The 16,103-nt window shown below is 28.3% G+C and overlaps 1 protein-coding gene across 1 annotated transcript; it reads left to right on the top strand.

Annotated features, from left to right (window-relative positions):
* The first annotated feature begins 2,559 nt into the window (after positions 1-2,559).
* On the top strand, positions 2,560-12,312 carry LOC130672935 (uncharacterized). The gene is made up of 8 exons (XM_057477749.1): positions 2,560-3,574; positions 3,672-4,434; positions 9,310-9,454; positions 9,532-9,669; positions 10,450-10,706; positions 10,788-10,993; positions 11,307-11,753; positions 11,846-12,312. Exons 2-8 carry the CDS (start codon positions 3,700-3,702, stop codon positions 12,192-12,194), a joined length of 2,277 nt encoding a protein of 758 aa, XP_057333732.1. The 5' UTR covers positions 2,560-3,574; positions 3,672-3,699; the 3' UTR covers positions 12,195-12,312.
* Positions 12,313-16,103: the final 3,791 nt, after the last annotated feature.

The following is a 16,103-nucleotide window of genomic DNA, read 5'->3' as shown; positions in this document are numbered from 1 at the left end:
TTTTTTGAATATTTGCAATTTTCTTAGCGGGAAGTTAAAAAAATACTATTTAGAATGATGGTATTTATTGATCACTTTGTCATTCTCAATTTATATAGTTCATTTTTTCTGTGTAGAAACTACTATTTAGTTATGGTCAAATTTCTAATATCAATCCGATAGTAGTGAATATTATCTAGATGATTGTATAAACTATTTAGATTGTAATATTAACCATATTTATAATAATTGTTACAATCCTGTATATTAACTACAGTTAATTATTATTATTATTTTAAATAGTTGTCTTTATAATCCAGATGGTAACAGTTACCATCAGAAATTATAATAATTACAAGGTTAAAAAAATACTAAATGTTAATAATGACCAAATTTTATGTATTACTCAGTACTTGAATGATTCTTATTTTGATGTGCATACTCAATCATTTGAAGATATTGACGGAAGCTCTCTCGCTTGGAAATTTTTATTTTACGCTGATCTAGACGACTGTACAGTAACTTATTTCAACATTTTAAACAATAAAATGTACATTACTAAATTATGGATTTAAATAGAAAATATTTGTTTACAATTTAAAAGTAAAATTAAAATAGGGCTAGTACGCCAATGAAGAGTTTATAATATAAATAATTTTAATACTTGTATTTTAACTTTAAAAAAAATGTCATTTACTTGTAAAAATTTTATAAATAAAACTTAAGTATGTTTATCATCATATTTGTATTTGAAAATTTACAATTTTGCAGCAGTACTTGAAAATTATTGAATTTTCGATCAATTTTTTCATTGCAATCAATATATAATATTAATTACCATCCTTGATAGTAACTGTTATCATCCTGATGGTAACTGGCACCACCCTGATAGTAAGTGTTACAAAATTAAATGCAAAAGTTATCATCCAATAATTATTAATTCTATATTTCAATAAATTATAACACTAAGTATTATTGCATTAAAAAACGTTCCAATCATTCTAGATGATTGGAATTATAAATTTACCATATTAAATACAATTACTTAATTTTCTGAGTGTAATTATAATATTATTCTAATAGGCGAATTTCGTAGTTGAAGAAGCTAAGCGAAGAATGATGAAGTACCGTTCGAATAAATAGATAGGAGAGGGTGGGGCAGAGCGGCCCCTCTGGAATTTTAATAAAAAAAAATTTTTTTTTTGACTAATTACTAGAAATCCGATGTTTGCGCATTTTTAGCCCTAGGCATGACATCTGGGGCAAAATGGACAAACCGAAAATTTTGAAAAAGTGATTTTTTCATATATTTATCGTCAAATTAAAAAAAAATTGTGATATTTCCACATTTCTAGCCCTACACACAACACCTGGGGTGAAATGGACCAGCCAAAACTTCTGAAAAAATTATTTTTTCATATTTTTCGGCCGTTTCTCTATGTCTGAGGCAAATTTGGTCACGAAAAATGTTCAAAAATAAAAATTTTTTTTTAGTTGATAACTTTATGAAATAAAGTAAAACTATTTATAATCTAAAAAATTCAAAAACACGTTTTTTGGGTTCAAAGTAATGATAAATAAGAAATATAGAATTATTTTTTTTTTATCAAATAACAATTAGTAATTAAGCTAATCGAGGTTGAACGATTTATTATACTTAAAAAAATTTTTTTTGAGTAATATAAAACCAAAAACAGTTGGCAAGAGAAAGAAATACATTCTTAATGATGAAAACAGTTTAAAAAAAAAAAAAAAAAGATAAAAAATTTTTTTTATCATTTTCTGGGTAGGGGCCTCTCTGCCCCACAAAAAAAAAATTTTTTTTTCAGAATTTCGGCAAAATGTCCATAAATTTGTTCGAAATAGGACAAAAGTAAAGTGATCTGATGGTTGAAAGGCACAAAAAGTAATAATTGGCTTAGGGGGGCTTCTCTGCCCCACCCTCCCCTATCATTTACTTTCTAAAAGTGAAGTAACTAAAGTCACCAGCAAATAGTGAATATTCACTAATTCAAAGTTATAATCGTACCACTCTTTGGAGGTAAGTGGCAGGAGTACACTGAGAAAACATTTCTCTTCGAACAATTAAATTGTTTTTGTTAAATTCTGTTAAACTAAATTTTATAACGTCAACATAATCTATTTTGTCATTTTTAACAAATGATTTGATAGACTCTATTTGGTTGACATTAATATTTCTCTTTCTAAGATAATAAAATCATTTATTGGTAAAGTTAAGAAAATATTTATTTAATGGACAACTAAACTATTTTATAGTGCTAACAAATCTAAATATTGAAGCAAAATATTATTATATTAACTTTAATAAATATTATTTAGACACAAAAAAATATATTCATTTAGAATAAATATATATATTTGGTCGGGGTTAATAAATATATTTAAACCTAATGATTATTGATTTAAAAAGTTATGGTGCTAGGCAGCAGCAGCGGGAGTAGTGCGGTGCTTGCCACTAGATCGCGCCCACCAGTTGTAGTGTTCCTGGTAAAAAACTTATTTCAGAATTATTATATTCTCAACTTGAAGCATTTATGGGACGGGTTACCTGCTGTAAATCAGCAGAGTGACGATAACTCGTTTTTGATAGTAAAACAGGGGTATTCTGTATTACACTATGGAATTAATGTTCAGTATTAATGATTCCCTGAACGTTTTTGTCATAGTATAAAAAAAAAATACGCGTCAAGGAAATAAATTATTTGTCTCAATAATTTATTTGTCTTTATAAGCTCTACAGGTAATCAATTTTATGTTATGCTTACTACTTAACGCATAATTATCATTACTAAAATTTTATAGTTTCTAATAATTTGTTTTGTTGGCGGATTATGAAATATTTAGTTAAAACAACTAAATATATGATTGGCAATGGGCAATCAAATCATTTTGTTGTCATAACTAAAATTTACTTGTCAGAAGAAAATTTTTTTCTCAGTGTATGATTCTGAATTAGTGAATATTCACTAATTTTTACTAATTCGGTTTAAAGAGTAAATATGAAGGGCCTTTAAGTTTCCGGGCGGGAATATAAAATTTATATACTTATTTCTTATTGACATTGATCGAACCGGCTTGTTTTCAAATAAAATATCTTTTCCTGGCACATAAAGCTTATGAATTAAATTATTAGATGCTTTAAAATATATATTTAAAAAAACAAACAAGCTGAGCTTTAACCTATCGCTAAAATTTCCAACATATTTTTCTCGTGTTTCATAGTTTTTTGATTCTATTTATAGATTTCTGTCCATCCAAACATGTATAGTCGTATATATATTTGAGAATTAAAAAATAAATGATTAGAAGAATTTGTATATTTCAGTAAGTGATATGTATGACGCACTTGTTTGCTACGTTGTCGTCTTTGTTCTCAAATAACTATTACTGTCATTATTATTATTAGTTTTTATATTGACCGATGGCTTATCATTTTTTAAGTAATTAACGAGTAATTTAAGTGCGTTGAGTAGACTCTATAATTATTAAAATATATAAACTCGCATTGGTCGTCGTGTCCAATCACTGTTAATACGTTTCCGCCACGTATTATCATTCTTATTCTCATTCTCAGGTACGTCTATTTAATAATTATAATCAATCATTATTATTGTTATTATTATTATTTTTATTACTAATAATAATAATTTAAATATTATTTTTTGCTACAGGTTGAACTAAACCTGAAAAACTAAAAAAATGAAAATTAATAAGTTATCACTTTTATTATTATCATTACTAATAATAAATAATCAGCATGAAGTACAAGGTATAAGTTTCGCGAGTATACTCGATGTCGGTTCAATAATAAGTGATGTCGTTGGTATAGTTTGTGACGTTGCAAATATGTTTATAACTCAAAAAATGGCACCTGATCATTTAAGCGATTATAAAAAATACTACGATACTCTTAAGGGGGATTTCGAAGAAGAACAGGAAATATACGACGATATCTCTTCCGATGATTTCGATATGACCGAAACATCGCTTAGCCTAGAAAATCTTGTAAAAAATGTCAAGTCACTTGGCACAGAAGCATCTAAACAGGATCAAGAAATAGCTAAGTTGATTGTTAACGTCGACACTGTCATAAGACAAGTTGATATATTAGCTTTTACTGTTCACGATGAGCTGGAAAATCGATTGAGAAAAGCCGCTAAAAAAATTGATAATAAATTTAAATTAAACCGGGCAATGGATGACTTGGTCAAATATACTAATAGAATAGATGAATTATATTTGAGGCTTATAAATCATTTTAATAAAATTGAGGAACTTAATCCTGAATCACTTCGAAGTTTAAGAAAAACTATAACCTCATTGGCACAAGACAATCCTCTGGATATTCTTGATAAAATGTGCAATCTTTTTACACCTCGTAGATCATTAATTGTGGCCGACAGCATTCTCACTTATTTTGTTAAAGATAAAAATGTAAGTTATTTTTAAATATTTTTCTTCGCGACTGTTTTCTTTGACATATTGGGTACGATCCTGGTTACAAATAATAATTCAATCCTGCTCTTTTAAGATAACGATAAAGTTTAGTTTATATAGGGGAGCCTGGGGCACGAAGGCTCCCCTCAAACATTAGGTAAAAAAATTTTTTTTTATTTTCCGTCAAATAATGACCTCTACAATGTTTTTATCAAATGTTAGGCTAATATATGATATGTGAGACAAAATGGGCCACTCGAAAAAATCATTTTTTTTTTCATTTTCCGTCAAGTTATGACCTTTATAATGTTTTTATTATATTTTAGGTGAATATATGATATGTGGGGCGAAATGGACCACTCGAAAAAAACGTTGTAACGAAAAAATTATTTTTATTTTTATTTTTCGTCAAGTTAATTTTTTCGTTACAACTTTTTTTTTAAGTGGTCCATTTTCCCCTAAGTATCACATATTGGCCTAAAATATAATAAAAACATTATAAAGGTCATAACTTGACGGAAAATGAAAAAAAAAATCATTTTTTTGTTACAATTCTTTTTTTCGAGTGGTCCATTTTACCCCACATATCACATATTCACCTAAAATATGATAAAAACATTGTAGAGGTCATAACTTGACGGGAAATAAAAAAAAAAATTTTTTTAATTTTTTGGGGAGGGGGCCTTCGTGCCCCAGAAAAAAAAATTTTATTTTTCGATTTTTTGCAAAATTTCGACTGATTCTTCCGAAATAGACGGATCATACACGAATTTGATGGTTAAAAGCCACAAAAAGAAAAAACCGGCTTAAGGGGGCCTCCCCTAATATTTGCTGTCATAATTTACTAGACAGATATTTTTCCCAGAAAGTATAGGCGCTTATCCCATAGTTCCGAGTAATTATTACCATAACATTATGGGTTGATATCTCATAAACGCACTAAGAACGGTTACCATAATTTTCTCTCCCAATTTTACTACCAAATTTATAATAATTTATTAAATATGATTTGAATTTAATTTTTTATTAGAACTTTACTATTTTACTCTCAGTTATTGTGTTTATTTTTATCATTGAAGTTTAGTAAGACACATTTTCTCATTAATTCGCAAACTTATTGATTTCGCTAATTGTATAATCATAAAATTATTTTAAAAAATCAACACGGTCAGATGTTTTGTATTAGTCGTCTAATATCTTTATTTTCTAAAATATCTCAACTACGATGAAAGATACAAATTTTGAGAGTTTACTAACAAGATGTTGTCTGTTATTGATACAAAAAAATGAAGTTTCCAATATCAAAATATTAATAAATGTTGATATCAATAATTTTATAGTATCACCTAAGTTTTTTTTAGCGCAAAATTGATGTATATTCATAATTATTTATAAAACTTATGACATTGAATTGATTATTGCATAAAAACATATGAAACTATAAAGAGGCACAAATTCAAGTCGAGACCTTTTCATTGATACCAAATTAAATTTGTTTTATTTTTATTTTCATAGAAACATGCCATGGACTAAATTTTTCTTATTTTTTCTTCATAATATAGATAACAGCTCAATATATATATTATATAATATATATATAACATCTTAAAAAAAATAGTATTCGGATCGATTTTAAGATCTTGATATTAAAATGAAAATAGCTAGAAAATAATGCGGAATCTCAAAAAATTTTATCAGTGATAATTTATAAGAAATAAAATTGTCTACAAAAAGGGTCCTATGACATTTTGGGTATTCGTTGACAATTGCGACTCCACACATTTTCCAAAGTTCCAAGTGCTTACACCTTAAAGATCTATAATTAAACTTTCTCCACGTGTTATGCTACACGGCGGAAGGAATTTTCTCTACTTTACTCTAATGGTGTAACAACAGCTTACCTAACATTTTGTTGCAAGTAGTTTGGACGGTATCCGCCTTCCCTGGCTAGTATAGTGTCTGGCTGAAGCCCACAACACTGTTTTACGCTGGCGCGTACTAGTAGGAGATGTAGTCTAAGGCAAGAGTGCGTTAACATAGCCTCACTGACGAGTCCGTTAACGTACTTAAGACGAAACTACAGAAATTATGGCAAATAGGCATATACCTTAAGATTTGGTGGTTGACTTAAGAGTCAATACATAAAATGAAATGGAAAATATGTCAAATGGTGCATTGTATATAGCACGGAACTAAAAAATATCAAACAAAATCGCTAAATCAAGCATAATTTATACCTTTGGTATATACTTACAACTTACTAATGTTTAAATAACACCTAAATAAGCAATTATATCTTCAATCCCCTGACAAATGCCAGAGAATGAAACAGGTCTCTTGGCAATTTGCCTAATTATGGATTTGTGCTTGATAAAAACAGGTGGAGCCGCAATTCTAAACAATTACCACTAAGTCTGATAGTTTCGCCGGAAAAATAGAAAGATCTCGAAAGTTACTATCAATTTTTGACTTCAAGCTCCAATAACTTTTGAGCAGATGGATTTATCAAAAAAATGATAAGACACTTTTTTTATAGAGCGTTTAATTTCCTACGAAAATATATCCTGGACTTATTTGTACAATACGTCATTACGGAGATATAAAATTCCAAACTTAAAATTTTTTTTTCCCATGTTATTTAAATGAGAAATCAAAAATCACGAAGCAGCACCTCTTAGTATAAATATTAAGAGCTCAAACTTTACCAGAATTTTTTTTTCATCATCTTGAACAATATTGTCATGGTAACTGAAGAAAAAAATATTAGTTTATAAAATATTAATTTATTTAAAGAGAATAGGGGAGGGTGGGGCAGAGCGGCCCCCCTAAGCCAATTATTACTTTTTGTGGCTTTCAACCGTAAGATCACTTTACTTTTGTCCTATTTCGAATAAATTTATGGACATTTTGCCGAAATTCTGAAAAAAAAAAATTTTTTTTGTGGGGCAGAGCGGCCCCCCTCCAAAAAATGATAAAAAAATATTTTTTTTCGTTTTTTTTTTTTTTTTTAAATTGTTTTCATCATTAAGAATGTATTTATTTCTCTTGACAACTGTTTTTGGTTTTATATTACTCGAAAAAAATTTTTTAAGGTGTAATAAATCGTTCACTCTCGATTACCTTAATTACTAATTGTTATTTAATAAAAAAAAAAAACAATTCTATAGTTTTACTTTATTTCAAAAATTTATCAACTAAAAAAAAAATTTTTTTTTTATAAATTTTTAGTGACCAAATGTGCATCTTACATAGAGAAATGGCCGAAAAACATGAAAAAATCATTTTTTCGGAAATTTCGGCTGGTCCATTTTGCCCCAGGTGTTATACGTAGGGCTAGAAATGTGGAATTGTAATAATTTTTTTTTAATTTGACGATAAAAATATGAAAAAATCGCTTTTTCAAAATTTTGGGCTTGTTCATTTTGCCCCAAATGTCATGCGTAGGGGTAAAAATACGCGAACATATCGGATTTATAGTAATTAGTCGAAAAAAAAAAAAAAATTTTTTTTTTTTTTAAATTTCAGGGGGGCCGCTCTGCCCCACCCTCCCCTACATATGATCGTCTTTTTCCCGCGTATTTTAAATGCTTTCGATACACGCCCGTACACGGAAAGAAAATTATGGGAAGTTTTCCTATGCATTATGGGAATGGTTCCCATAATGGTATGGGAATAGTACCTCTACTACTATAGGGATGGTTCCCATATATTATGGGAACCATCCCCATAATAGTATGAGAATAGTTCCCATACCATTATGGGAACTATTCCCATAATATTATGGGAATGATTCCCATAATGGTATAGGAACCATTCCAATTGCATTATGGGAATCATTCCCATAATATTATAGGAATAGTTCCCATACTATTATAGGAACCATTCCCATAATATTATGGGAATGGTTCCTATAATTTATGGGAATGGTTCCAATAAATTATAGGAACCATTCCTATAAATTATAGGAATGATTCCCATAATATTATAGAAAGTATTCCTATAAATTATAGGAACCATTCCTATAGTGTTATGGGTATCATTCCCATAATTATTGGAACTATTCCTATAAATATGGGAAACATTCCTATAATTATAGGAACCGCTCCCATAATTTATGGTCGTAATTCCTATTATGGTATAGGAAAAAATTTCACAAAATTATGGGAACCGCTGCCATAATTTTCTTTCCGTGTAATAATTTTTAATGAAAAATTTTTAGCGTGTATTGGTAATTATATAGATGAATTTATTTATCTCGATACTTTAAAATAATAAAGAGTTGAAACTATAAAAAGGCACAACGATACCGAATTAAATAACATTAACTAATTTCTCGGGACGAAAAATGGGATCTGTTTTAAATAAAATAAACATTTTAAGTTATTTCTATTCGATTTTACTTTTCATTTGTATTTAATTAACATGGGAAATTGAATCGAGTTTCGTCCGCACTATTCCTTGTTTAGTTTAGTTTTGGTCGCCTGTAGATTAAAGTCAGACTTTTTTATCAAAATATTTGGCCTTCTTTTGTTTCTATTCACACCAAAATTAGACTCTTTCTGCCTATTATTTTTTTTTTTTAGTCAGTTTTTGATTGTCTTTAGATCAAAAACAGATTAGAATTTTCATAAGAATTTGAAAACGGATCAACTAGTTCAAATACAGTTTAGTTAGACTAAAATCAGATCAAATTTTTTGACCTGGGTTTACCATAGAGATATGACTGGAACAAAATTTTTCTTGTTCTCTTAATAATATAGATGATTTGTTAATATATACAAATCATTTGTAGGGTCGGTCCCTCAACTAAATTATTTCTTTCTTTTGAATAAATTTATGACATCATCAATAGCAGTTAATTAAATTTTTCAGAGTCTTACGTTTCAACAACGATGTGACTTGACGTCCACACATCAAGATCAGTTAAAATCAATATACAATATGGTTATGATTACGGAACTACGTGCATTCCTCATAATGACTATTGCGTACAGGCAAAGTGAAATCGAACAGAAGTGTAATTTACTGATTGAATTATTCAATTTATCAGAAAATAAATAACAAATTAAATAATTTTGATATCTTTATTATTAGCATACCATAAAAACGAAACTGATGTCAATGTTCAACTTTTCATGGACAGATCACGCACGTATTTAGAGTCTATGAAAAAGGCCCTGGCAATGACACCGTCTGAAATAATGCGTTGTGATCCGACTAGACACATTAAAGGTAAGTTCAAATCTTAAACAATTATATTGTTTTAACAACATACATGAATTAATTAAACATAAAGTTTTATAACAAAAAATCTCAATACAAAATAAGTGACGATAACTCAACGGTAGCCAAAGTAAAACTTAATTTCACCATCCACGGCTACAGTTTTATTATTTTATTTTAAATAAATTTCATTTACTTGCTCGCGATTATGATATAAAAAAAAAAAAAATGAGGGCTGTCAGTATCGAAAAAACAAACAAACACCGATTGGGAAAAGAGAGAAAGTGGGATGAAAGTGAGATGAAAAAAAAAGTTTAATAAAGGGCAATAGGATTTACGTTAAACGATAAGTCAATAGACTGGCAAAAAAAAATAATTACAAGCAAAGTTATGACCAAGTTATTTTATTTCTTTATAATAAAAATCGATTTCCTCGTGTTTACATCGACAATAATCCTCATCACGGACCAAAACAGACGCCAGTAATGTTTTTATTTATAAATATCTTAAATCTTTAAAAATATATATATTTATCCTTTGAATAAAAGCGGTCTACTTTACACCAAACGGCATATCAATAAATAAAATAATAAGTAAAGTCTCGTCCGAACTGAGAGAGTTAGTAAAAGAAATTTAAAAATCGGCGGTTTATTTCAAAGTTACGGCCCACTAACTTCTCCAAGTGTTAGATCCCATATATTTATTCAATCAACTTTGTTATTTTATTAATTATTAAAGTACAGGTTTTCTATCAGATTAATAATTATTTAAATATATAATCTATTAAAGATCATAACAGTTTCGAAATGACGCTTTTGTTTGGAAGTTATTATATGAACGTCGCTCAGTTGGATAAAAGTTGTTCAGATTCATGTGAAAGTATTGATACTAAACGTCAACTTGAGTGTATCTACTTTGATCATGAAAAGTATCACAGTGAAGGTCACAGTAAGTTCACTATAACTCCTTCTTACTGTCCACGATTCCCATGTCATGGAAGACTGCATAATTGTCGAACAAGCAATAACAATCACTTGTGTGAAGCGGTAAGTTTATCATTTTATCATTAGTCATACTTAATTTAAACCAATAACTATTATTTTCAAAAATAAATTATTCATTTGTAGCGCATCGACAAAGAAAGTCGTTATAAATGGATTAAAAATGGTGTCAATAGTGAGATGATTCAAGGATGCGATGGTAGTTACATCAACACGTTTACTAAGATGCCCTGCTCTAGTTGTATCTGTGAATGTTCTGAAGAAGGTGCTGAATCTGTTGCAACACGGGCTGTTAGTTTTATACCACAGTTTTCTGATGTTAAAAACAATATGTAAGAATTTCTATTACTATCATCATTATTTTAAACTGAAAAAATTTTTAAATAATAAATTTAAATTAAAAATCAGTAATGAAATTCATCAAGAATTATTAAAATTTAATATCATTTTAGAGTCTACATTAAATGATAAATAATTTATATTAATACTTAAAAAATGAATTAATTAATATTGTTATTGATGTCGTTTATTCAATGGTACAGATTATTATCATTAAATAAATAATCAACAATTGTTAATAATATTTGAATTTAGTCCCGTACTTTTATTTCAAAAAATTAAAATACTTAAAATGATATTTTCCAGGGTCGTTACAAACGTTCGTTTCCAAAAAAAAGATAACATGTTGCACGTACAAATACAAGAGGGTAAACTTTTACCAGAAGGTAGAGTGAACCGTAGCACCCTACAATGGGTTAAACTAGATGACTTAGAATACAGAAAAAATACTCCCGAGGGATCATTTGTCAAGTTGACAAAAGATGACGAAGTTCCTCTGGTTCTTAATACTGACTACGCCTTTTTGAATAACGATTACAGAACTGTTTGGTTAGACGACATAACAGTTAACAAAGATTACGTCGTCACTGGTGTTAGATTTAATTATATAATATTATCTGGGGCAATATCTATCGAGCTCTATTCAACAAAATTCGACTATTTTTCCGGTGAGTTATCTCCAAACGAAGAATCTAATGAATGGACAAATGCTAATCGGATGGCCACTCGTGACAACAATTATAATCAACCGAGGTTCGTTAATTTCTTAATTATTTATTTACCTTCAAATATTATTATTATTAATATTATTATTATTATTATTATTATTGTTATTTTAATTTTAGATCGGAAGTAGATCTATCAAACTGCGATGACCCCTTGAAAAAATTGGGAAATGATGTAATGTCAAAAACTAATCAACTTATTAAATTCCAAATGGCTGATTTCAAAAAAACTTCTGGTCAAGTAGTTATTCCCTTCATTGATGCTCGTCCTGCTGGTATATCGGGTCATACGGCGTTAACTGGTGTTGGGATATTCCATCGCGGAGCTAGAGGTTTCGGAGGATTTTTAGCTCCTAGACTTATCGGGATGGATCATTCGAAATACTTGCGGATGGAAATTTCGCAAGACAAAATTAATTCATACAAACCTAGTTTTCAGAGAGATAGATATAGTCATCAATCTCAATAATGTTAGATAAATAATATTTAAATTTTTAAATATATGTGTAAGATGATTTATTCTTAACATTTTATTTAATAATTTAAATAAAATTTGAATTTATCAATATTTATATGATTTTATAATATTGATTACTGATTGATAATAAATAAAAAATTTCACTGTTATTTTTTTCTTAAATTTATTAACCTGTTCGAATACTTAATTTTAAGTTTTTTATTTAGTAGTTGCATTACTGTACAAAAAAATTCAATTCCGTAATTTTTGGAATATTTTTTCGGGAAGCCCATCTTGCCCCGTGCAAAAATTTTTTTCAATTAACGACTGAATAATATTGCTATTATTTTACGATTAGATCCTATTGAAAATAAAAAGTTTGATGGGTTTAATATTTAAGTTCTTTTCAATTTTTATTTTTTCTATTAAAATTTTTTAAGAATAAAAATAAAAATTTTTTTTATTTAAACGGTTAATGAGGACTTAAATTTCTCCTCGAATTTTATAAAAATTATGAATTTATTTTTTACTCAAGCCAAGTATCAAGTGATTCACTTTATAAACAAATAAATAGCAACAAAAAAAAGTCATATGAATATCATTTAATAATTAATTTTTATCTAACTAATTATTAATAATTATTAACACGTGTTGTTTTTAACTTTAAAATGACGTGTGTCTGACGTCAATTAATTACTAAAAATATCTTAATTATTTTTTTCGATATTTATTATCGCTTAATATAATGAATTATTTTATTAGTGCATCGATAATATAGTTTTTTTTTATTTGTTTTTTGTTAATACCAGGAATAATTTTTTTAATGATTACTTGATTTCAATTAATTATCTTGCCTACGGCCATATAGATAATGTTGACGTTAATGCTGTTAATTATTTGTGTAATTTAAATTGAAGGTTGTCTTGTAAATTTTATTTTTTAAGCAATTTTCAGGTTACCCGGGTCAAGAATAAAACTTGATGTAGACTTGGTTTACCAAGTCGAAATTTAGAGCCATTTTTCAAAAGACAAACTCGACTTTTTTTACGAAAATATAAAATACACACTGATAGAAGTACCCTGGTCACAAAAATTAAGGGATAGAAAAAAAATTCGAAATTTTTGGTGATTTTCAACATGCTGTAACTCGATGAAAAATGGTCGCTGAAAAAAAAATAAAAAAGAAAATTGTAGCCTCAAGTTCTAGTTTTCAGATCTGGACCTCAAATTTTTTTATCATTCACGGTTCTGGAGTAATCATAAGAAAACCGACGAAAAAAAAATTTTCAAAATTTTTTCTCGTCTTCCAACAAGTCTATGGGCTTCAATAAATTTTTTTGGATAATCCGACCTTATGACTTTTTTAGAAAATTTTATCCCTTTTAATTTGGCGGCCTACAAAAGTCTCTACGACGATTTGACGCCGAGTTATGATTGATCAAAGCAAAAAAGTCCATTTTGGCTTTGATAATCAATAACTCCGGACGTATTAGTCGTACAGAGAATGGAAGTAGGGTTTTAAAAACTGCCAAACATTCTCTATAAGGCAAAATTAGTGGCTTTTGATGGAAAAATTTTTTTTGAAGCGATAATGTTTATTAAAAAACAGGTCAAAATTCGCATATATAAGGATATTCAGAAATCTTGCTATAACTTTGGATATAACAGATGAACAAAGGATATCGTTGTTTTTTGTTTCAATCTCAAAGTGTTCTGACAAAACCCTGAAAATTTCAAAGCGCTGCGATTTGTCTTTCTTAGTGTCCCGAAGCTTTAAATTTATCGATTTAGCCAAAAATCGCATAATTAGCGATTCTTTGGTTTTCAATCATTTCTTCAATGTCAAAAAGTTTTTTTTAGCGACAAGCTTCGTTTCTTTAATCAAAAATTAAAATGAATCAAAAACAGTAATTATTGAAAAAAATTGAAAAAAAAAATTTTTTTTTTTTAAATTTTTTTTTCTTTTCAAGAAAATTGATTTTTTTTTAACTTTTTTTTTTCGATATTTTTCTTCTTTATCATCTTCACAATTGATTTTTTTAACATCGAAATCATTTCGTATTTATTTGAGCTAATGATAGTTAATAGATGATTTATTAAATGAGATTTATTTGAGCCAAATAAGCCATTTCTTAATAGTTAATGATGGCTTATTTGAATAGAAAGAAATTACACATGAAGTTATGGGAATGGTTTCTATAAATTATAGGAACCATTCCCATAAATTATAGGAATGATTCCCATAATATTATAGAACGTATTCCTATAAGGTATAGGAACCATTCCTATAATTATAGGAACCATTCCTATAGTGTTATGGGTATCATTCCCATAATTATAGGAACTATTCCTATAATTATGGGAAACATTCCTATAATTATAGGAACCGCTCCCATAATTTATGGTCGTAATTCCTATGTTGGTATAGGAAAAAATTTCACAAAATTATGGGAACCGCTGCCATAATTTTCTTTCCGTGTAGTGAAAACTAAACTTACAATTAACCTTCTCAAGAAGGCAATTTATAGAGTAACTAGCCCAGTTTGTGACCAACCACCAGCGAATGCTCGGTATGCTGAAGAAGGGTGTCACGCTTAAATAACCGCAGACAAAATAACCGAATGACAAAATAACCGACGACAAAACACACAAAAACCATGATAAAAGGGTGGTTATTTTGTCTATGTTTGGACTGTTATGCAACCATGCAGAATAATGATCATAATAATTTTAATATTTAATTAAAAGTTATTATTGACTTGTAAATGTAACCTTATACTCTTTGTTATTATTAAACCACAACTAATTAAAGTGATTTATTCAATTATCATTGAAAATAATTAAAATTATATAGAGGTTTAAAGAGTTTTCAGAGAATACTGAATTTGAACATAAACGTTTGAAAATAATCATTTTTAAAAACGAAATGTTTTTCGAGAGAAGTAATTGATTTTTCTATGAAACAGTAAATTTTTAATCATTTGTATAAGTGATTTAATTACTAAAATTGGCTTTAGATACTTAAAATTAATGAAAATAATTTGTTTTTATTAATTTTATGTTGGTCATTCACTAGTATACTTTATAACTATACTTAGCCAGTAAATGACCGACAACCCTAGTAGCAATTTGGTAAAAGCTTTATGCCAGTATAGATTAAGATACTTTAGAAAGATTTTAGATCAAGAATTGGTCCAGATTCTTGACCAAGATTATTGGTCAAGACTGTGGTCAGAATTTGTCTAGAATTTTACCAGAAATCTGGGGCCATCTATTGCTAAACTTTGGGACTATCCTATAGAGTAGAGGTTCTCATTCTACATTATAGTTTCATTTTCAATACTGTAGTCGAGAAGTGAGTTCTCTTTAAAAAATGAATCTAGTTTTTTTTAAAGATACGAGTGACAGCTTATTGAATTCGTCATTAAATTTGACGACATTTTTTTTACAAATAAAAATAGCAATTTTTACGAGTCAAAATCAAATAGAAAAAACGAGAGACTCTGATTATTAGCAATAACTCAAAAATTGATAGAGGAAGCGTAAAATTAAAAACCGATTATTAAAGAAGAAGCAATTTTCTATAAAATTGTCACAACTTCCGGAATTGTATTCCCATTATTTATAATTTTAATTATTCATCTTAATCTATTAAAAAACTTCTGAAATTTTTTAGGTGCTAGAAAATTCTGGAAATCAATTTTTTTAGGAATTACTACAAACTCAATGCGTAATTGTAAAAAAATAACATTTTTAAACTTGTTGACTAGAATATAAATGAGAACCACTGCAATACTATACTTTTTACATTCAAGTGGATGTCAAGTCTATGTCAAGACTCTGGTCAAATTCTGGTCACAGACTGGCCCAAGTCTGCCGCCAGTCTGGATAAAGCATCTTGATCGAGTGTCTTGGTCGAGA

This window comes from Microplitis mediator, chromosome 8 (genome assembly GCF_029852145.1).
Source record: "Microplitis mediator isolate UGA2020A chromosome 8, iyMicMedi2.1, whole genome shotgun sequence".
NCBI lineage: Eukaryota > Metazoa > Arthropoda > Insecta > Hymenoptera > Braconidae > Microplitis > Microplitis mediator.
The sequence above is the reverse complement of the archived record's forward strand: the minus strand, read 5'-3'. Positions and strand labels throughout refer to the sequence as shown.